We start from the raw sequence: 23,791 nt of genomic DNA, 5'->3' as shown, positions 1-23,791 counted from the left end.
GATAAGATTGGTGGAATATTTTTCTTGCAATAATGTTTTCAGGAAGTACCAGTGTAAGGGGTTGACCAGTTATAGCTGATAAATGCAGAAGAGCAGTTAGTGCAGATTATATTTTGTAACCTACTTTATTGAAGATGAAAGAAAATGGCCTTGGAAATGTGTCAGACAGTCTGACAGGTATGTTTAAGGAAACATCTGCATCCCATTACCTAAAAGATGCGGACACAGAAAGTCAATAAATACTAACAGTTGATTGATATGAATGTACTGTTTCCCCTTTTATGAAGCTAATTATCTATAGTGAATGGTAACATAGTGCAGTTAAATTTGCTATATTGGGGAGTGTCTTCATGTGCCCCTATGGCGCTGTTGTTACTGCACCGGCATTGAGCACTCCTAAAAGTACTAAATGTCTTTTAGTACTTCCAAAAGTAACTATTAAATGCTGGCACAATAACAGCCCGTATTACGCCGTGCTGGTGGTGCACAGTTACGTTTAGCCCTTACGTCGCTGTAGCAATGTACTGTACCCAGGGAATGTCATGCTACAGTGATGCAGCAGCAGCGTCTTGGTTTTTGCCCATGGATGCTACGTTGCTGTAGCGCATTACTACGACATCGTACCATCACATGTAGACGCACCCAGATATGCTAATTTAGAAAAATGTAAGTGATGACATTTCTCCTAATTCACTTTCTTTTGCATTTATAAGATCCCTCCAATGCAGTATATTTTCTCCTTGCAATTTCTTTTTTGCTAATTCTTTAGGGCCTACTCCTTTTCCAATTGTATGCAATAGCAAAACTCTACCAGATTCAGTGGGAAGAGAACTAAGGCCTTAAGGCATCTTCTGTCAGCATGCTTACAACAATACTATTTAATTTTATTATTAATATTATGGTGATTATTGAGGGTGAAAGGAAGAGTTAAAGAACAGCTTTCAGTGGGTAAAAAAATTATAATTAACTTGCCTTCTTTTACAGTATTTAAGGAGCTGCTTAGCCGGATAGGCCAGGAGAAAAACGGAGTCCCACATATTCCAAAAATTGCAGAAAAGAAAAATAACCGTTACTCCATCCCAGATATGCCAGGAGACATGGAACAGATATTTCCACGTGAGAAAGGAAACAAAAAACTGAAAGCAAACACTGTATCCGGTGGAAGAAATAGGATCAAGAAAATTTTAGACAAGACTCGTTTCAGTATTTTGCCCCCAAAACTATTTAGGTAGGTGAGAGTGTTCTGGTAAAACAGCGCTGTCGTATAGAACTTGTTACCTAAGAGGGGTAACATTATCGGACGCTTTGTTAAGGTTGTTTGTATAGAAAACAGAAGCCAATATGACTTGCAATTATACAGCTAAACCAAAATGTAATTTCCCTTCAAGTATCTACTTTCTAACATACTTTTCTTTCTGCCATCATTTTGTATGCTTGTCTGTATTTCAGATAGCTGATGGATTGCCATTATTTTCCATAGCACCATTGTTATAGTATGAACATGAGAATCTTACTGTGCAATTTTGGCACTGAAAAGTATTCATTATTTTGCTTTCTTTTTTAAAATGGGTAGATGTGTTAAAGGTTCTGCAGATCCTTTTGTTTATAACAACCCCCTTTTTAAATGATACATTTTTAACTGTTTTGGGGAAAAGATTTTACTGGGTGTTTTCTTCCTTTGTGCATGCAGTTGAGTATCTGCATTTGAACTTGGGATATTTCTTTAATGTTTATTCTTTGATTTATAATACATAATATATCAAATGTGCTGTATATCAAAAGATGACTTCTATATGCCAAACTTTGTTTGATACACTGCTTATACTTGCAGCATTTTCAATTATTAATCATTTTAAGAGTTTAAACTCATTCTGGATAAGACAGCAAATCTAAATGACATGTTCTACATGTTTTTAGATTAGCAAATAGAAAAATGCCTCTTTTATTAAGTTGGAATGGACATGTTACTAGAACAGGATTTTAACTAAAGTAGAACAGTGTTGTTGCAATAAAAATTAGAGGTGGAAAAATCCTAACCTGGCAAACTGTTTACTCCTTACCACCTGCTTTATTGTTCCTTAGTGCTTTGTCAGTTATGACTCAAGCACTTTCACTTGAGAGAGACTACTGGATTCAGGTTGTCTTGAGACGCACTGTATTGCACAGGCAAAGTCTTACCTTTATGACATTTTCTTGAAATTCAGTAACATTTTCTTGCTTGCTTTTTTTTATCTGTCCTTGTTTTAATCAACTAAGACAGCTTCTGCCTGTTCTTAGCCAGCACCAAACTGGTATGCTTGTTCTTTAGTACTTTTTCAGGGCATGCTATTTCTATGAAAATAGCAGGGGTGTTTTACTATGACGCAAGATCAAAATGTGATGCCATTTTAAAGACAAAGGAATGCCTTTTTCTTAGTTTAGTTTTTTCAAATGTTAGTTCACATTCAAACACTGATTGTCAAATTGATCTTTTGCATCTGCTTGTTTTTGTCATCTGATTTTTTTTCTCTCTTCACTTTTGTTCCTCTCCTGTGTGTAAACCTTGTTGTTTATGTTTCTCAAAAGAAGCCTAGAGCTGTTAAAATGTTTGCTGTATTCTCCTTGTTTTTCAACATTGTCTTCTTTCTGTTACTGCGTCACTTCTCAGGGGACTATTTTGGTAAGAAATTGCCTAATTATATATTACGGGGGTGTATCAATACAGCTTCCTAACAAGCCATGGATGCTTCCTCACTTCAGTGCACTTTTTTAATAATGAAGAATACCCTACATAATTCCAGTAGCTTTTCCATGTGAAATTTAAAAAGTCTCAACCTTAAGTTTTCATCATCGTATTTGATTTGTTGTCCCTTCTACTGAAAAAGTATTAATCTACCGCACCTTTGTCTCTGAGCAATGAGTGGGGTATTGAAGAAGTAGAATTTTGCCAGGTTACTGCACACTTGCACGGATCCCGATTTTGTGATATCATTATCCTAATGTCACTTAATGTAATTACTACCAGATCTGGTAGGCCTTTCAGTTGGCAGCCCTGTAAAGTAAAAACAGAATGGCATCTCAGCTTGAATGCTGCACACGGATTAATTAGATATATATCTTAAAAACCTCCTGAGTTTGTGGACCCTGAAACCATTGCCTAAATTGATAATCAGTGGGTGTTGTGTGTCTACATGTGCCCCCCACGCCGCAGTTGTGACTGCGCTGTCATTTAGCGCTAGCTTTAGGAAGTACTAAATGATGGCATAGTAACAGCCGGTACTGCGCCTCCCGGTGGCGCGTGGTTATTTTTAGCAGTTATGTCACCGTAGCAACGCTCTACAGCATGGTAGCTCATTGCTATGGCGACATTGCGTCAGTGTCATGGTTTGTGCCTGCTGATGCTACGTCACCATAGTGATATGCTACGTCACTGTAGTGCATCACTACGGCAACGTAATGTCACTTGTAGACGTGCCCTGTGACACTTCTTTTCTCACATTTTCTTTTCCTTAATCTTGTTGGTCCCCATTTTGTCATAAATTTCTTCAGTTTATGAAGTCCAAGACTGATGCCCTGATTAATGAGTACCCTTCATCAGAACTATAGTCCTGGCTGCCCCTCGTTCAGTAATCCCCCTTAATGTTTGACTGTTCTTGCTGTTTGTGTGCATCACATCTCTGTGCTGTCTTCACTGTTGAAAAGCTTACTCCTATTTTCTTTTCCTCTCATCTAAACTACTCTCGAGTCCTCCTCCTTCTTTTCTAAGTGGACTGAAGCCATGACTCCATTTTCCAATTTTCACTTACTCTGTCTACCCTGAAGAATCACAATAGCATTCCATCTTAAATATCTTTACTGGCTTCTTATCTGTTGAATCAGAGCAAAATTATTTGTCTTAATTGATCCCCTTCTCCCCAGTCTGTAACCCATGTTTTTCTGATCTTTAGCATATTTCTGACGCATCTTCAACACTAGATATTTTTCTGTCCTCACTATCTGAAACAGCTGGTCTCTACTGATTAAATCTTTGTCCCTTTTCAAATACCACCTAAAAATCCATCTTTCTTCTTTATTCTGAGACTTTCCACCCTTATTCTGTTGTCTCAGCTTTCAGCTTTCCCTGTGCTTGATCCTTGAAATTCAGCTGTTATTTCCTACTCACGTGTGCTGTACCATATCTATAGATGCTGGCTGTGGCCACTAAGTTACTTTTATGAATAGACTAAAATAAACTGCCGCCTCCTGGGATACTTTTGTATGACTGATGCTACATAAATGTGTGTGCATTTTGTGCAGTACCACATCTACTATAAATAGAAGCAAGTTGTATGTAGATACATCAGTTACAGTAACTGGACTCCCACTTGGTACATTTGAATGAGAAACGAATTGATTTTAGTTTCATTATCAGAAAAAAATATGTTTCAGGGTAATCAAATTGTGACCAGCTTTTTGCTTCCTAAATCATGATGTAGAGCTTCTCTCAGTCTTCTTCATAATTGAAATTAAAAAAGAATTATTTGCAAATAATATACGTGAAGCCTAACAATTTAGCTGATTGTCTCTAATTGTTCTTAATAATGGGTAAGACGTTAAAAGCTTATTCTATCCTCTGCTACTAGTCAGATTATATTCTGGCTTCCTATTGAGGCAAGAGCTGGTGATTTAGGCTTTCTGAGATGAAGGGCCATATATTTATTGATTCTACTTTGGCCTACAGTTTTCTCAGGGCTTCAGTGCTTTTTTGCTTGCCACACGCTGATAATCCTTGATACTTCTGCTATGTGATGAGCAGGAATCCTGGTTTTCTCTGATTTAAAGAAAAAATCCCCAATGTTTGGATTTAAAAAAGTAACCCAAAATCCACTTTTTTCCATGATTAAAATGAAATACCACTATTCGTGCGGCATGTCATTTTAATCATGGAAAAATGTGGATTTTGGATTACTTCTTTTAATCTGAAAATTGGGGATTCTTTTTTATCAGAGAGAACCAGGATCCCTGGTGACTAGACCTCTCCCACCTGCCATGTTTTCCTTGGGTAATGCACTGCAGCAACCTAATTCAAGAAAGGCAGGGCATGCCAGTGAGGCACAAACATCAGCATTTCCTCTTTTACTTGGAAGGAACTTTCTGGCTTTCTGATTCTTAAAGTTCTTCCAACAAACTCTCCACTTAGCTTTGGAGAGTCCTTTTTTGCAGGAGTAAGCAGATCCAGCAGCAACTCTGCTGCATCCCTGGTGCTGCTTTTTGCAGACCTTGGGTACTTTGTCATGCAATCCTCTGGAGCACTTTTTAACTGAGGAAGAACCGGAGGTAGAAAACTGGACAACAGGAGCATCATGGTCCTTCAGAGAGGCTTCTGGATTCAAGAATGTAGAGCCCCTTTGAGGAGCTATTTCAGATGCAAATTACATGCATATAATATACGTATTTTAAATATATGGCCATGACTAGTAAAAGTGCAGTCAGCTGTCCTGTTCAGATGATTTGCATAGTTCCACCATGGTAGAAATTTCTACTGCAGTGCTTTGTTGGGCTGAGCATTGCTTTAACCATTTCTGTAGATTTTCAGTGTAAATGGAAGTAGATGCCCAAGTATGTAAATGGAAGTATAAGCAATTTTTCTTTCATTATATACTACCAAACAAATACATCCTATACAGGGTAGAAGTACTTAAATATTTGGTAATCACAGTAAGTGGTTTGTAATTTGCTGTTTGCAGCTAGTGTGCTATTATCCTTAGAGGATTTCTTTGCACTAAGACTCACTATTTTATATATATATTTATGTAGAATATTTTGGTAAAATAGAAATACAAGTAAGGAATGGTGATAAAGCAAAAGGACAGCTTCTTTCTGTGGGAGAAGTTTTTATATAAGGAGTGTTTAGACTGCCAGGCATTTTTTTCTGGATTATGCTGCGTGTTAAACCATTTTAATTAATGCCACTGCTGTGTACTGCTTTGTTATTGAAGAAATTAGTGCTTAGATTGTTCTTCTTCTGCATCCTTGTGTGTGCAGAGTAGCAGTGATTTTTTTTTTTTTTTTTTTTAACTTCTGCATAGGCTAAATGTAGGTAATTTTTTTTACTTGTTTTGCAGTGATGGCAGTGTAAGTCAATCCCAGGATGACAGCATTGTTGGAACAAGGCAGTGCAGACACAGCCTGGCCATCATGCCTATCCCTGGAACACTTTCATCCAGCAGCCCGGACCTGTTGCAACCTACAACCAGCATTCTTGATTTTTCTAATCCTTCAGGTAAAATAATACCTTTCTTCTGATGAGTCTGCTTATAAGCTTAGAGCCAGAGAGCAGTGTAGTAGCTAAATAAATAAGGGCCAGGTCACAAATCAGTATGCAGTCGTTTTGGATGATGCCTTTTTAATGAAAACCAATCTACTAAGCCACTTTTATTTGCCTTTTCCTAAAGCAAAAGCTCTTAATATTTATGCAGTATTGTCAGTAACAATGAGCTCAGTGAATAAAGGCTCTGCAGCATTTGCTTAATTTAGCGTGGGTTGCAACTTTTGCTAAACCAAAGGTAGTAGATGGAGTGGGGGGAAAGCCGCCATCTTTTATCAGAAGCCAGTGTGTCAAATGTAGTGGGCATTTGTTCATGCCATGGCCATGGCAGTTCCTGAACTGTCCAAGAAAACCTTAAACAGAGCCTTACTTCTTTAGCCTGCTACTCAGGGCTGCTTCACTGTAACTTTTGAGTTGGCTCCAAAAGCAAAAGCAGAACTGTATTTAGACCAGGGGGTCTAAACCTCCCAGCCAGAAACAGCCTGCAGCACTGTCATCCAGCCCACGGGGCTCCCCCTAGGTATGGAAATTTGGCAGTGTGGGGGCAGTGGCACTGCTCCTCTGCTACCCAAACTCTGGACTCATGGGGAGCCCCAGGCCCTGCATGCTGGATGTGGTGCCCAATCCCAATGGACAGGACAGTGCTGGGCCCTTGGGCCCAATCCTGGTTTGGGGAGGGGGCTAGGAGGGATGGTGCCAGGCCCTGGAGACCCAGTCGTGGCATGTGAGAGAGGGAAGGGGGTGGTGCTGGGCACCCAGGCCTGATCTAGTTTGCAGATGTGCCCTGTGCCACTCCTTTGGTCCACAGGGTCAAAAGGTTGAGCACCAATGGGTTAGAAAGATAGATTTGCTTCCTATTCAGTGGCTAGGCTCTGTTTTGCTTCTCTCCACTTCTTGACCGTCTTTTGCCAGCTCTCATGCCACAGTGACTTGGCTTCTGTCCACCTGACCCCTGTGAAGAAATATCCTAGGAAGCATAATGAGTAAGGGTGGGAGAGTTTTAAGCTAGTGATACTGGTGCTGCACTTTTATAAGCATTAAAATCAATCAAGTATATATTATGAAACAGAAAAAACCCTCAAAGAAATATTTTTAGTTTTTAACTTTGTGCCCTCTGCATTGCTGCTGCAGGAATACAGTAGTGGGTGACTGTAGGAGGTATCTGATTGTATGTTGCCTGTAAACATGTCAAGTCAGAATCATGTTTCCCTATTGCCAATATAAGTTCTATGTATAACTATATGTTCTGTCAAATGCCGTATGGCTAAGACTTAGATTTATGTAAGTTTGCAGATCTCTTTTAAAAGGGATGTGTACGTGTACATTTTTATGCTTACATATCTGTGACAACACCCTTTGCATTTGCTGCAAATTCATTTTTACTACTTACAAGAGAACCGTGCATTTTCCCTGAGCATCTTCATTTAAAACTTGGGTAGGTTTTTCCATAGTCATGAGCTGTAGCTAACTAGTCTTTTAAAACCTATTCATAATTCAGATTTGTCTGTAGTAGGTGTAAAGTCATTTTTGAATGTTACATGTTTCTGATTATTATTAGTTTAGTTATGTCTAGATCTTGATTTTTTAAAAATTAACTTAAATGGATTTTATTTGTTTTTCTTTTTGGTGTCTGCAGCTGTTGGTTTTTACTGTAAGTATTTTGCCTTACTGGTATCTAAACTTTATCTTGCATATCTTATTTGTTGAAGTGAACAAGTTTGTGACAGTATTTGCTTATGTATTCGAAAGGTGTGCTGCATGAGCATTTCATAATTAAACCAAGTATTTATTTTGTTGGGTGGCAGAAAGATTGGGGGGAATCAGGATGATTTGCTGCAGAGGTTAGCATCCTTTCGTTAACAGTTAGTCCTAATGAAGACATAAAAATAGTTGCAGAATGAGGCCAACACCAAAAATAATAAAATGGCTGCTGTGAAAATTCAGTTTTCAGTTTTATCTACTTAACTCTCTTCATGGGGTCACAAATACAAGCTGGCACAACTCTGTATAATGAAAGCTAGAAACCTGTATATAAATTCTAAACATAAAACTGAAAATTAATCTCATAATATGTGTAAATTGTCAGGCTTTCTTCAACAATACCAGGTTTTTTTACTAGGGGTAAACATAAAGGGGCAAATCCTGTTTCACCTTCATGTACCTATATGATAGCTACATAACTGAAAGTTTTGGTGCTTTCACAGTTTACCTGTGTAAAATAGTTTGCCCTTCTCATGTACCTGCTGGCTGGGGGAGAAGGACCATGCCCTTTTTTAGCTCAATAGTTAACCAGTAGCTAGAGCACTTTTCAGTCAGTGGGCAAGTGGGGTTCTCAGTCCCCCCCCCATCCAAAGGGATTTGAACCTTCATTTCCTACTTCCTAGGCAAGCACTACACGTACCAAGCCACCAGCCAGACCGTGCTCAGAATGCTCTCCAACACTGCCTTCCTTACCACTTTCCCTTTTAAATGAGGACTTTTGTTTTTTAAAAAAACCCCAAAAAACAAAGAAAACAAAAAACCTATTTTTATCAAAAAGTTGTTTTTTATTGTTACTCCCTCGGCTGCATGAAACATTTAAAATTCTTTGGATCCTCTTCAGCCAGCTAGAGAAGTATTACTATAAACCTTCATAATAGTGGGAAGGTTAGTAAAAGCAATGAAGAAGTTTTCCAGCTATTTCAGTTGGTCTAATAAAAGATACCAGGTTTACCCAAAGAACCTTATCTGCCTTTAACAGTACTCAGCACTTCTTTTTTAGAAAACCATTTTCTTAATACTTATTTTCTCCCCATCTTCACCTTGATTACAGCTGCTGCTGAGACTTCTTTTTCTTTCAGCTGTATAAACCTGCTAGTATCAAATCACAAATGACTACTCATCTTCTATTTCAGAAACCATGACACTTTCTACCACAGGTATTGTTGGTCATGGCTGAACCAAAGTTCAAAATCTCAGAGTTGTGTGTTCACCTGAGCTGATTTCCTTTTTCTCATTAAATGGAAAAAAATGGAGAAGTTAAGGGATAGCGTAGTCAAGTCTTCATATAAATAATATATATATTATTAGTATATAATAGTAAAGAAGGATTATATTTATATACCTATATACCTAGATTTTTACAGTGGCACCAATACTGTAGTATTGGGTGGCAGAGTAAAAGAGGATTTTATATCTATATAGCTACAGATATCTATATAGATATCGAGAGAGAGAGAATCCTCTTTTACTCTGCCTCCCAAGTACTACAGTATTGGTGCCACTGTAAAAATCTAGGTATATAAGTCAAAGTATTTTTATAGAGAAAATATTTGGTTCATCTGTTGAAGATGCCTCTTCATTTCTTTCACCATAGGCATTATGTGCCTTGCCTTGTGATCCCTGACCAGACAGTTCAACATGAGTTCACACGGTCTGCGTGCACACCGCTACCCCTGGATTTAAATTGCCCCTCAGGGGCAATAAATAAGTAAAGCCTGGTCAAATTTCAGTAGGAGAAAAAGCGAGCATAGGTCTCTTTATAGTAGAGGTTTGAATATCTGATGGGGCCAATTACATGTTTTTTCCGAGAATTAGTTCTAAATAATCCTGAGATAGAAGGAATGATAGCTGACTCTTCTGAGACAATATAGTCACAATTCCAGTTGTTATAAAAGTATCTTCCCTCTTTCTTTTTTTTTGTTCTACAAAAAAGTGCCAGATTGAATGGTTGTCAGTTTATAAACAGAAAATGGCGGGGGGGGGGGTGTCTGTTCCATTTTAAAGGACATGATTTTTCCACCTCAGAAAGGTGTGCTTTAATAAATTAACCATAACTACTGAATAATTGTAATTAAGTATATTCAACTGAAAGAGAATTGTTCACAAGGAACATGACTCAGTAAATTAAACCGGGAACTTAATTGATTAATGAGACATTTATTTCCTGTTATAATCTGCATAAAGAACAGTTATTTTCTAAATATTAAGTATTGTAAATAAATGCAGAATAAAGAGCCATCTTTTTGGCTGGGGCGTTCTACAGATCAGAGCCTTAAAACAGAAAAAAATACTCTGAAGCTGTGGATATGAACATTTTTCTGGTATGGCTTTATTTGTTTGTTTTTTAGAGTTTTTTTTTAGAAAGCTTGCATGCAAATTATGAGATTTTCCTTTCTGTCAATTAAGGTGACAATGTGCAAAGCAGAAAAAATGCAATAGGTGGTTTGTGCTGCAGCACGCACGTGGTCATACCAGAAAAAGAAAATTATTTGGTGTTTTAAGTGAGATTACAATTCATCCTGTGTTTTTTTTTTTGTAAATTTTTAAATAAACATTTACACGTTTGTTAATGAACATGTACATCAAGATTATGGGATAGGGGGTTCTTCTTTTTTTTTGCTGCTGTAGAATACATCAAACCTCTTTTTATCTTTTCTCTGTAGTAGCTTTGCATTTTAAAGGTATTTTTCTTGCATTTAGATATTCCAGATCAAGTTATTAGAGTTTTCAAAGCAGATCAACAGAGTTGTTACATTATCATCAGCAAAGACACTACAGCGAAAGAAGTTGTGAGTCATGCTGTGCATGAATTCAACTTGACAGGTGCATCAGAGACCTACTCTCTCTGTGAGGTGTCTGTTAGTCCTGAGGGAGTCATCAAACAAAGAAGGCTTCCAGATCAGTTCTCAAAATTAGCAGACAGGATTCAGCTCAATGGAAGGTAAATGTGCCCTTGGTTTTTTTTTTTGGTTGGGTTTTCGTGTCCTTTAACGTTGAAGCATTTGAAAAAAACATATCGGAGAGAAGAATCCTAATTCAGATTGGAAGAGAAAGTTCAGAAAAGCCTCTGTATTTTGGAGAACTGTTAAAAACATAGCTGTGTACTTTGGTATACAAACTTACGAACAGAATTACTGCCCTAGGTAATGTGCAAATGAGTAGCCTGGAATTATTTTGAACTGTAATTATAGAGCATTATCCACTTACTGAATTTGACACATACTTTTTCCTGCTTTTATGTCAGAAAAATGTTTCATGCATCAATTCAGTACATAATTGGAATATCAGGCACACTTAGAGCAGGGGAAAGAAGGCCTGAAATACATTACTGTTACCTGAAGGTGATAGTAATGTATTTCTGCCTTCTGGTACTTATGATTTCTGATGCTTTGCATCTGTAAAATTGTAGAATTACACTGAATTCCAGTGCCATTTGTCAGCACTAGGAGGAAGGTGTCCTTCAGCTACTTACTATATTTGGGTAGGAACTCATAAATGCTAACAACTCCTGGAACTTTCTTGCCTAATGGATCAAGCATTAGCAACACAGCTTTTCTGGTAGTGCATCTGTTTCTGGACTCTCAAACTGAGTTTAAAAAAGAAGCATAAATACAGTACTTTTTCTCCTATACAAACAATTGTGGTCATAGAAGCGAGTCCTCCTGCAGTCATTTTTGTAATGGCTACAATGTTATCCCGAGACAGAGAATACATAACCAAGTTGTACTTGGACAATCTGGCTGTTAAGTATTCAGATGATACAAGGAAAATATTGTTTATCATTTTAAAAAAATCAAAGGCAAGCAGTATCTTTTAGTAGACCAAGTTTTTGGTTGGAATTGACTTGGGTAAGCTTTCAGATGCAGCGCATTCGTCTTCAGATCTGAGCTCAGACATGAGGAAGGATGCAGTGTATTTGAGAGAGCTTGTTGTCAGGTCTGAACTCAGACCTGAAGAAGGGTGTCTTGCATTCCAAAGCTGGTCTAGGTCCATCCCAGCCATGCAATTGATCCTATAAAAAAAAAAAATATACCACCCACAAAAATCCTTCATGGCTACAGTATTACTTCAACACTACAAAAGCAGTGAAATACAGTCAGCCGTTGGATCACAACCCCTTTCAGCTGATGAGAAGAAGATGTATGGTGGTTCCCATTTAAAAAGGGAATAATGTATAATATGGTGATATTTACCTTATCAATAAGTTTCTTTTTCTAAAATGTACTATTGCTGTGGACTGATATTGCTAAATCATTCCATTCTTGTGCAAACTATTCTGAGTATTCTCTCAAACACAACGGGTTTCAGCTCTTTGACTGATGACTTGATCCAGACCAGGAGAAATATGATAAACTAGAAAATTCTGTTTGGTCATCTTTGCCAGATAGCAGTGAGAGTTTATGAAAGAGATTTGTAAGTCATCTCCTTTGGACCATGAAAGTGATTTTTCTCCGTACCTTTTCCTTTCCCTACTACTTTGTTTTTTATGCACCCTACTAATATGACATTTTCCATTTAAAGCTGGGAAAAAATATAACATCAAGATCTCAGTGTTTCTTGGGACCAACGTCTGTCTAAAATGTTAATTTACTGCTGCATTTGTAAATTGGCAAGATACTGACCTTTTGCTGATGAGAGAGGCTATTATCTAAACAACTGTGTATATGAACAAGTGAATGGTGAAGTGAAAAAAGGATTAAAATGGCTTTAAGTAGTTGAAAACTAGGTTTTATTTTGACAATAACAGTCTTGTGCAGGAGTTGGAGCCTGATACTGAGAGCTGTCCTGTGCTGTTATTCCTTGTTCTGTCACTGTAAGAGTCTGGTTTGTACATCTCTGAAGTTAGGATAGTGCCTACCTCAAATGGTAATGTTAAATTTATTTGTGCTGTCAGAACCTCAGAGAAAGGCCACTCTAAATTTAATTTTTTATACTGTACAATTTATATTTAGGTATTATCTGAAAAACAATATGGAAACAGAGACCTTATGCTCAGATGAAGATGCCCAAGAGCTGCTCAGAGAGAGTCAAATATCTCTTCTTCAGCTGAGCACCATTGAAGTGGCAACTCAGCTTTCAATGAGAGACTTCGAATTATTTCGCAACATTGAGCCTACTGAATACATTGATGACCTTTTTAAGCTGGACTCGAAAACAGGAAATGCTCACCTGAAACAATTTGAGGATGTCATTAACCAAGAGACATTTTGGGTTGCCACAGAAATTTTAACAGAGCCCAACCAGCTCAAAAGAATGAAAATTATTAAACATTTCATTAAAATTGCCCTCCACTGTCGAGAATGCAAGAACTTCAATTCCATGTTTGCAGTTATAAGGTAATGCACTATACTTTCGACAGTTTTTTGGACATCTGATATTGTTTTTTATTCTTATTAAATTGCAGTTGTATCCTATGCACGGTAGCAAATGCAAGTTTGTTAACTTACACTGTTTGCACGGTTATAACTTGGAGTGGTGCAAGCACAATTCCATTTTAAAAGACCTGCCACGGTTCTCATCCTTTCATTACAGTCTCTTCCATTATCAAAAAATTCCTCCTGTTCCATGTTTGTGCTGTGGTTCACATGATTATTCCTTACCTGTTACCCAGGCTTTCCTGTCTATATGTAGTGATGATAAACAGGGAAAGAGAACATTGAACTAAAGTTTTTTCCAGTTCTATAAACCTCAAGAACCTCAACCTCAAGTGCCTGCTGCTTTCCATGAACCTCAACCTCAAGTGCCTGCTGCTTTCTGTGGTTGTTTTGCTTCTCCAGGTCATAAGCACTCTTGAACCTTTGAATCTACTTTCTTTTCCCCCTTTTCTTACTCAGTATTACTTTCTTCCTGTGCATTTGAAGCAAACCTGAAACGAGGTTATTTTCTTTTTTCTATCTGTATATTCTCTTCCCTCAAACTTCCTCCAGTCTGTTTTACCTTAAATCTGCTCATTTTAATTTCGTTTCTTTTTCTTCCCAGGCACTCCACCTTCATTTCTGTTCTCTCCTTTTAGCAAATGCAGGGTCGTCTTTTACATTTGGGGTCAGTGTCTTATTGCCAGCATATGCAACTTGATTGCATGAGTCAAATGAGTATGTCCACCTGTGTAAGGCACTGTCATTTGTCAGAAAAACGTAAAGAACTTCTCTCTGGACTGATTTTTATTTCTGTCCAATACAAATACTGTTTCTGAGAATACTGTATTTGAAGTTCTTTCCTTTCCTCTTTAATTTCTTTAGCCTAGGGGTGGGCAAAATATGGCCCGCGGGCCAGATGTGAGCCACCAGCCCATTCTATCCGGCCCATGGGGCCCCTAAAAAATTTAGAATATTAGTATTTATCTGCGCCTGGCTGCCTGTCATGCAGCCCTCCATGGCTTGCCAAAACTCAGTGAGTGGCCCTCCGCCCAAAATAATTGCTCGCCCCTGCTTTAGCCTAATTTACAAAGCCATGTCTGCTTCTATGATCATGTTCTATGATCTACATGAACAAATCACTTCTTGATCATGCTCTATGATCTACATGAACAAATCTCTTATGTCATACTGTAGGACACTTAGGGCTGTGACTGCATTGTGTACTGCTTATGCACATATAAAGAAATATATAACTTTAGGGATCCCCTGGGAGAAGTAAAGGCTTTTAAGAAAACTGTCTTGGGAGTTTCTCTTTCCAGGTCTAGAGAGAGAGGCTTAGCATGGAGAAGGAAGGTAGCCTCTAGCTAAAGCATACCAGATGGGACACCTAGGACTAGACCTTGTAAATGTGTAAAGAGATCTAAGTGGCATATACAGAGGTGTTTTTTTCCCCTTCATTTCATGATCCATCTTTAAGACTGAGCTGTTATAGGTTAAGAGACTTGCCAACTCTGATACAGTAATTGAAGCCATTTTTCCTTAGTGTCCTGAGGTATACTGCAGGTGGTTTTATTGAAAGTATATATTCCCTTACATCCATAGGGCCATGTCTGCCACTTCAAACTATTACAGTAGTGGGTCAGTGTTACCCGTAGTCATTTTTTACATTAAGTAGTTCTATGAAAACAAAATCCTCCTAAATTGCATTAGTACTGACAACTATCCCAGCTCAAGCTTGTCCCTTCTTACCTTGTATGCCTTACATGCAAGAGGCCGCACTGAACCATTCTCTTCCCTTCGGGAATTTAAGACTCAATGAGGTTCCTACCTTATTGGTTGTTTTGCTATATGTTTATTATTTTCATCATTTTCTGTAGAAAATATCAGCCTAAGAATACAGTGTGAGCTGCTGTGACCTGTCAAACTAAGACCATAAGTCCTGTATCAAGTAGCATGCTCACTTATACATTTTCTATAATCTTGTAATATGACTAGAACGATAAAAAATATATTATATGATTTCAGGTGTGCCTTATTTTGCAGCTTAAATCATATTCTAGATTTATTTTTGCATGATTTACAAAATAGCAAAGGTTTTTCCTCCTTTGTGTTCTGATCTATACAGAATGCTCCGTTGTTTAGATTTTCAACACTTTTTTTTTTTTTTAGGACTGTCCTTCTGTGTTAATGTTGAACTGCTCTGGATATTTGTGGGCACTAGGATGTTATGTGCAAGTACCCCATCTACACCTCTGTGATGTTATTAAACTAGCAGACCAGAATTGTATGAGAAAATTTGCAGCAGATTGTATTTGAGAATCATAATGGTTCAAATCTGACAGTAAAACTAGCACATTTTATAGTTCTTGTCTGTATCCCTAAAAATAGTAACTGTGTTTTAAGCAGATTACTGTTATGATTAAAGGCCATTAAAAGTATTGTGACAAACTGGAGCAAATTATTGTTTCAGAAAATGACAAAGGGCATCAAGCACAGTACAAGCCTACCTTAAGTAAGGCTTATTAAAATATAGTGAATACAAATCCATTTATTTACTCACCATTTGCTGTTATTATTGCTAGCAATTTGATAAATTGATTGAAAAGAATTGTGGTATCACCTGTGTGCAGAATTTGATGCCAAAAATGATATTTTGTAGCCTTTTCATTAATAATCTGTGAATGCACATACAAGAAACCACTAAAAGCGATTGTCTTCTGCTCAAGCTTTGTAAACCCATCACTGTCACAAAAGACTGTTAAAACTAAGAACTATACTTATACTAGTAGTTCCTTGTACAAACCAATAAGCAGATAAAATGCAGATTTACAATGCCTTGAGCGTTTACGAAATTTTCATCGTGATTAGAAGATTGGGATTAATTTCTACCTTAACCACTTTCAGCGTTTCTTCTCAAGGACAATAGTGTGATTTTTATCACTCTTTATAGCTTGAGCCCTTTCAGGTTGGTCTTTAAGTAGTGAGCTAGAGGTAAAAAGCCATAATCTGTTGCTGTTACAGGGTTAACAGCTTTGTTTTCCTAAATGAAATTTCTGGGAAAAAATAATATAGCACTTAAAGGATTAAATTGTTTCATCGATTTTATAATTTGGCTATTTTACTATAATGGAAGGTTTTAAAAAGTTTTATCATGAAAACCATATTGCAGCTGGAGGATTAACTATTCTTTGGAAGATTTAACTGTACTAATTGAAAATACTGTTCACATTTAAAGGATTTAATGTGGTAATCATTTAGAAGAATAGACAAATAAGCCCATTTTGAGGATGCTGGCTTTTCTGTAGGGCTGCCAAATTATTTCACAAACAAAATATGTCTTGATTATTGTCTGTGTTTAACTGCTTTTGACATCCCAGAATTCAATTCAGTCACTTCTGTGGGGCTAGAAATGAGTGCTGATAATGTATTAAAGGCCAACACCCTGCCTTGCATGAGTGCCTGTAAGAGAGGAGTGAGTAAAGAGCAATGAGTCTTTCTCCCACTGCATCCAATGAGAGAGGCCAGTGGCAAATTGCAGAGAGGCACAGAGAAGGGAAAATCTGTGACCCATCCCATCTGGCCAATACATCTAGGACCTAGGTGGTCATGCAGGCAGCTCTGGATGTGCACACTTGATGGGTTGCAAGCAAGTGTATTCCCACTTTGCAGTGTGGGGGTCAAGGATGAGAAGTGCTTCCATAATTCCAGTAGTGTCCTTTGGCCATAGTGATAGAAGCTATTCACTCCCTGACTTAATGTGGTGCAGCATTTAATTGCCTTAATCTGCTCGTCTAGGTTATGCATAGTGATGGGGAAAAGGAATGCATCCCAATTTCAGTTATGGTCTTTAAAAAAAAAAATGAGACCATATTTTTTGTGCCAGTGATTTCTTTGGGAGTATAGGTAAAAAAAAAAAAAAAAAAAAAAAATGCATAAGCAAAATTATAGGTAATTCCTTTTTTGTCATATTTAAAGGAGGCTTAATTTTTTGGCGTCTTCCTAAGATCTGCTTGAGACTTATGAAAGGAGAACGTTTGGCTTTCATAGGGAGATATCATGGTCAATAACTGCAAACCATAGTTTAGTGACTCAAAAGCAAAAGGTTAAATGTGACCGCTGTGTATTGTTAAATTATGCAGTGTACATACATGTTTTGTTCTGGTCAGATACTTGAGAAAACAGGTTACGGGGCTGCGACCGAATGTAACTGATTTAGGTCCCCGCCTAATGGTGCCCAAGAGCAATACTGGTGGATTCCAAACTCAAATAGTACATCTCCTGAAATGAAACACCACTTCCTATGGTAAGAAGGGCATGTAGGGGAGAGGGGCAGAGAGCGCAAGGGGCAAGCTATCCTTTTCTTGGCAGCTGTAATATTTCTTCCTTTTTTAAACCGTTCTACTCCTATATAAATGACCTCTTTGTCCTTCCAGATGTGTTCAGGGAATGCATCAAAGCCAATTTTTTTTTTACCTGCCAGCACTGCAAAGTTTAACCAGCTCTCTGAATAGATTGCTGTGCGTTCTGCTTCTTAACCTAGACAATAGAGATTCTGGAAAATCAGGATTCACCCTATACTTTTGTTGATACCTGATTCAGAATAGCACTCCACTTGCTATTTTGCAACTATGGGGGCTATATAGCACTCTCTAACAAGGAAGTTATTAAAGTAAGCTGATATTTCAGCAATTATGCCATAAAGGATGGACATTTTAATTTAGTTTCTAAAATTGACACCTCTCTACAGTCTCTGGGAGTATTTTACAGTGATCAGGGAAAAAAAATCAAAGATGCAGTAACAAGATTTAATATTTCTATCGCTTCTACTGAATCATCAGTACTTTATCTAAAAGTCTTCTGATCTGCTTTTAAAATTCTCCGAGTGCTGCTACACACACTTGGTTTGCTACTGTAACTGTAACTCCAACTAGACCTCCTAATTGCCTCATTAACTTTTCATCCTTTCTAGACTTACTGTGGTATAGATTTTTACAGGCATAAAATGGTTACTAAGTTACATGGCCATTGGTAATATATAATTGTAATAGATTGCTTTAGAAATGTTCTTGTTACTAGTGTTTTATGAAACAACTGTTATACTTTCATTTTCACTTGCTGTGTTTTATTCATAACATACTGGCAGTATAGGAAGCACTCAGATTTCAGGTCAACTTTGTGAAAATCTATTTTGCCTAAATAAAACAGCCCTTTTTCACCTTTCTGAATGCCACAAATCCTACTTAGCTTTTAATGTAAAATATATCTCTTTTTACAGTGGGCTAAATCTGGCATCGGTAGCACGACTCAGAGGTACCTGGGAAAAATTACCAAGCAAGTATGAAAAGCATTTCAGAGACCTTCAGGATCTTTTTGATCCATCTAGAAACATGGCAAAATACCGCAACATTCTTAGCAGTCAGAGCATGCAGCCTCCAATTATTCCACTCTTCCCTGTTGTCAAGAAAGATATTACATTTCTACATGAAGGTAATTCCAGATGTACGGAAGTAATATAGCAAGACATTGAATAACACTTTAACCCTTTATTCCTCATTGTCCAATGGTCTGTAGAAAATGACTAAGAAGAAACCAGCGGTATGATGCACCCTCTATCTCTCTATCGATCCAACTAAAGTAAATATAATGTAGAATGCATAATAGAAGAGGTTGATCCTTGAGAAAAAATCAGTAGAAATGTTTAATGTTGTAAAACTATGCTTGAAACTTCACTACCTCCAGTGTTGGGATGGAAGAGCTTTTGATCATGCTAAGCAATAATCAGACTACTTCTGATATGTTTCTACTGTAATATTTGTGGGGTTACTTTCATATTGTGGCTTGCAGAAAGTTAACAGGATGCACCACTTCCTACTCAAAATACTCCCATTTATTTACAACATGTCCTTTTTAACACTGTTTTCCATTTACAAATAGTCAACATTGAAGGATATCAAATAGGCCATATCTACAGAATGCCACAGAATTGTTTGAAGTAATTTTAAAAGGGCAAACATTGCTGATGTCAGTTGTATATTTATGTAACATATGAAGATAAATTGTTCCTAGTCAAGTTATTCCATGTTCCTCCTACTGACAGCTGCCACCTTAGAATTGGTCTAACAAGGGCAGAGCTAGCCTTTCTAAATTACTTTGAGTGGGCTTAACTGGCACGTCTGCTTTGCCACTATACTACTTTCTGATTTTGACTGATGTTTGAATTGATAATATGTTATTAGAAAAGGTCTGTGTATTGCTTATACTTTTTGTCTGTGTTTTAAATTGCACAGGAAATGATTCCAAAGTGGACGGCCTGGTAAATTTTGAGAAACTCAGAATGATTGCCAAAGAAATCCGACAAGTTATCAGAATGACCTCTGCTAACATGGATCCAGCCGTAATGTTCAGGCAAAGGTGCGCAATTAAAAAAAAAAAAAAGGATTAAAAATGGCTTTGATACTGTGGGTAGGGATGTTGGTTTGTATATGTGCATGAATTTGTTTTACAGTCCACTAATTTCATTTCTCATTAATACATACCAAACTGAAGTGTGTACCAACGGAAGTTGAATTATGGTGTTACCATTAATGCTACTAAAATTAAATGGTTTAGCTTATTTTTAAAACTAACACAGATAGCTCTCCCTTCAACAAAGCAATTAATGGTTAATTTGGGCCAGGTTTTAAGGTTCCATCTAGGACTTACCTATGCAGAATGTGATTAGATTTAAAATTAAAAAATATGATTGAAATGGGACATGGTAAAATTAGCATATATGTATATTTATTTAACATGCTTTTAAGCACAAATATTGGTGGTGATTATCTGTAACGTGACCAGTATCTTGAGGTATAGTAGCAAAATACAGTATTAATTTCGTTATGTGGCCCAGGAACATTCTTCCAGTTATAATTGGTCAGAGGATAGGTGAAGAGGGTTTTGTTAGCAGTAGTAGTAGCAGCCACAGCAGCAGTAATAACAACATCATTCTCTATATGCTGTATGCACATGGACTGTAAATCAGATCACTGCCACTTACACTTTTGGCCCCAGACAGCTGTTAAGTTGCTCACAATCCATTGGCTCCAATAGAAGCAGCAGCTACTTTGTGCCAATTGTGTAATGTGCTTGAGTCATGTGATCCATGGAGATGCTATGTGCATTCCTCATGCCCTGCCTTGTTGCAGCTTGCCAAATTAGCTTGTGCTGGGCAAGCCGCAAGTGCTGTTGTGTGACTAGCAGCAGCCGGATCAAGGGGGATGCTCTAAACTGAATAATTAACTTTTTATGACTTTGAAAATGACGTGATGAGCATCTGGGTCAGGAGATCTGCTCTGCATATACTCAATAGGTATAGGATTACTTGGGTTATTTTAGCAGGGAGAAAATGGGGTTTTACTACTGTATCCTTCAGAACAAGAACAGTTTTGGGGGAGCAATACGGACTATATTACACCTCATGCATCGTCAGTGAGAATGTTAACGAAGTTCCCATTGATGAGCCACCTGTGCAGTCTTAATTGTCTTCAAATTACATCCTCAGTTACATCTGTGTAACTGAAGGCAATAACATATTGGAATAAATGAAGCCCTAATGAGAGGAAACAAGATTCTCAGGCAGAATTTTGCCTGCAGAAGTTTTACATTAATGGTTGCCAGCTTGACCTTCATTTCTCTGGGTGAAACTTCCAGGTTGACAGTTTGAAAAAAGCACAGTTTTACTAGAAAGTAGAGTAAATTTAATATGAAAGTACTAAGGTACACATGTGAAGACTCATTATGACATTTTGAAGATCTTCACTTTCCAGAGCGGGAGTTCATTTTCATGATAGTGTGAACAAATAAGCATCCATATTTAAAACAATATAAAAAGCTCAAAAATAATTCACTTGATGAATTAGTGGCATAAAAACCCTTTGTTATATGCGTAAAACATATGTACAGATTGGGTCTATAAACATTTCCCTTGTTCGCTAAATGCTTCGTTAATAGTTTAATTATTATATTTAAAAATAATCAATAAATACTTAGTTTTTATGTTTCTAAATTACAACGTGCTTATTAGTTATCAATTTAACTATCAAAATGCTCTCAAAACATGCTTAGTGCACTATTGTTACAAGTAGAATCTGAAATTAATGGAGAAAAGATTGTTTTCAGTTCATTTACATTCATTTTCATTGTTGCTTCTGTCCTAGTCAATTGGTTTCCCTCTCCTGTGAAACGTTTTTGTTTGTAGAACACAAATGAACAAGAAGTGCTAATTCAAGTCTTTTGAGAAGTTTATTACCAATTAGGATAGGGCATCTAATTCTCCAGCATTTATTTGGCAATTTTTTTCAGCAAATCAAAATGAAAAAGCATAATATCCACTTGTAAGGGTCTTGTTACCCATTAAGATTAGAATGGTCATACTGCACTAAATTAAATTAATCTTGTTATACTTACTGCAGTTTGAACTTTTCTGAAAAATACAAAGCTATCAAAGCTCTAAAAAATACAAAACCGTCATCCACAAAGTAAACTCATTTGTGGGGGCTATTTAATGTGAAAATTTAACTGGAGTTTAGTTTTAAATATGAAGGTTTAAAACTGAAAAGCCTACTGTATGTTCGTCTGTATCCATTCTAGTGTTGTAAAGTGTCCTGCCCAACTGTTCCATTAAAGTCTTGTGTTATTGTTTGAGAAGTATTTTTGCCTGATAGAAATTTTTCTTTTCTGGACTTTCCTGTCTACATCTTTCTTCCTGACTCTCAACTGTGATATTTTTCCTGTGCTTTTCTGTTCAAATACATGCTTCAATGTATATGGCTCTTGCTTACAGGAAGAAGAGGTGGAGGAGTTTGGGGTAAGTGTAGAGATGAATGCAACTAAGATAAAATAAAGGTTATGCAAACTCTTAACATACTGCATCCTTCTCATTAGTGCATGCTTCTGAAATACAGCATGCATTTTATTAACCCTACAATACTTATTTTTGGTATACAGACATAGGGGGAAACAGAAACAAGGTGGTAAACTTTTTTCAGTCAACTTTATACCTGTGGTATAAAGATCCTGTGTTGCCTTCATATTATAGATAAGTTTTGCTTTAACTGAAATTTACTGCAGAATAAAAAAATGATGTCCAGTTACAGTGAAATGAAAACTATTTTTGAAAAAAAGAAAAACAGCTTTTAAAATCTGTCTGAAAAGTTTAAACCAACATGCATTGTTTTATACTGTATACATGTGTTGGGCTAGCAAAATTTACAATCCTCTCAAAATATGGGGTCCAGTTATAACTGTTAATTGCAATATCTTGTATTTTTAAACCAGACTTCCAAAGTATCATGGCTTGCATTTGAGGCACATTGCAAAATCCTCATTGGCTTCATTGGGAGTTTTGGATGTATAATAGAGCTGTGCAAAATTTCGCTATCTGTTTTGTTTTGACGCTGTTTTGACTTGTTTTGAGCTTGAAACAGCGAAATCGGAATGAAACGAAAGGCTTTGAAACGGCCTCAAAATGAAACGAGGGCATTTGAAATGTTTCAAAAGTTTCAAAAAGTTTTGCGTTTTGAACCTGTGCTTGTTTGCAGCTAAAGAGAAACCAAGGAGTGGGAAGAGGGGTGGGAAGGACTGCCCTCCATATTGACGGTGTAGCTGCCCAGTGACTGTCATCCTTCCCTGAGGTCCCTTCCAATCCCAGGGCTCTGGGGGGGGATGGAAAAACAGCATAAAAAGCACTGTTTGAACTGAGCTTTCTTTGTGCCTTCACACTTACAAGTGACACAAGTTTTGCTCTGAACAGTTTGAGGTGCAGTTTCCCAGAAACCCCTGCACCTATCTCCTTGAAACTTGTCAGGCTTCATGGCCTCAGCAGGGGCTACCATCCCTGCAGTTTTCATCCTGCTGTGCCTTAACACACACATGTGACACAAAGTTTGCTTTCAGGAGTTTGAGAAAGCAGCAGTACAGCAGTATTACAGGGCAGCTTGGCACCTTGGGAAGTGGCTCTGCACAAGGCAACACTCATTGCCGTGCTGTCATCAGTTGTGGTTTGGCTAGCTGTGGCAGCACTTATATTTTGGTCCCTTTCCCCTGAAAAGGTGGCACCTGAGGCTTCTGATCTGGTTATTCCCTCCCCCTGCCAAGTTATGCTACTGAAGGAGGATGATCAATGAAATTAATTGCAATTAATAGCAACTCTTGTCCCTTTGAGGACATAAATCCATTAGTTCTCGGGTCATCCATAAAAGATTCTCATAGTCCATAAAAGAATGGTGGTGGCTTGTATTCCATAAAATAATTCAAAATGTGAATTTCTAAAGTAAAAAAAAAAACCCCATAAAAATAGAAAGGATAATGAATCTTTTGGGTCTCCTTCATACATGTTCAAGCAAGAAAA

At 37.4% G+C, this 23,791-nt stretch overlaps 1 protein-coding gene across 5 annotated transcripts in view; it reads left to right on the top strand.

Moving 5' to 3' along the window:
• RAPGEF6 (Rap guanine nucleotide exchange factor 6) overlaps window positions 1-23,791 on the top strand; it is a 232,252-nt gene that overhangs the window by 178,165 nt on the left and 30,296 nt on the right. For 4 of the 5 annotated variants that reach the window (XM_090020827.1, XM_090020825.1, XM_090020829.1 and 1 more), the window contains 8 exons: window positions 985-1,228; window positions 6,084-6,241; window positions 7,923-7,937; window positions 10,748-10,988; window positions 13,000-13,383; window positions 18,680-18,891; window positions 19,692-19,815; window positions 22,226-22,249. In XM_090020827.1, coding sequence (XP_089876953.1) covers window positions 985-1,228; window positions 6,084-6,241; window positions 7,923-7,937; window positions 10,748-10,988; window positions 13,000-13,383; window positions 18,680-18,891; window positions 19,692-19,815; window positions 22,226-22,249 — 1,402 coding nt within the window. The remainder of the gene's footprint in view (window positions 1-984; window positions 1,229-6,083; window positions 6,242-7,922; window positions 7,938-10,747; window positions 10,989-12,999; window positions 13,384-18,679; window positions 18,892-19,691; window positions 19,816-22,225; window positions 22,250-23,791) is intronic. The other variant, XM_090020828.1, reaches the window with a different exon arrangement.

Source organism: Crocodylus siamensis, chromosome 10 (genome assembly GCF_052110815.1).
Source record: "Crocodylus siamensis isolate JL-2025a chromosome 10, ASM5211081v1, whole genome shotgun sequence".
NCBI lineage: Eukaryota > Metazoa > Chordata > Crocodylia > Crocodylidae > Crocodylus > Crocodylus siamensis.
This window is presented reverse-complemented; position numbering and strand designations above follow the sequence as displayed.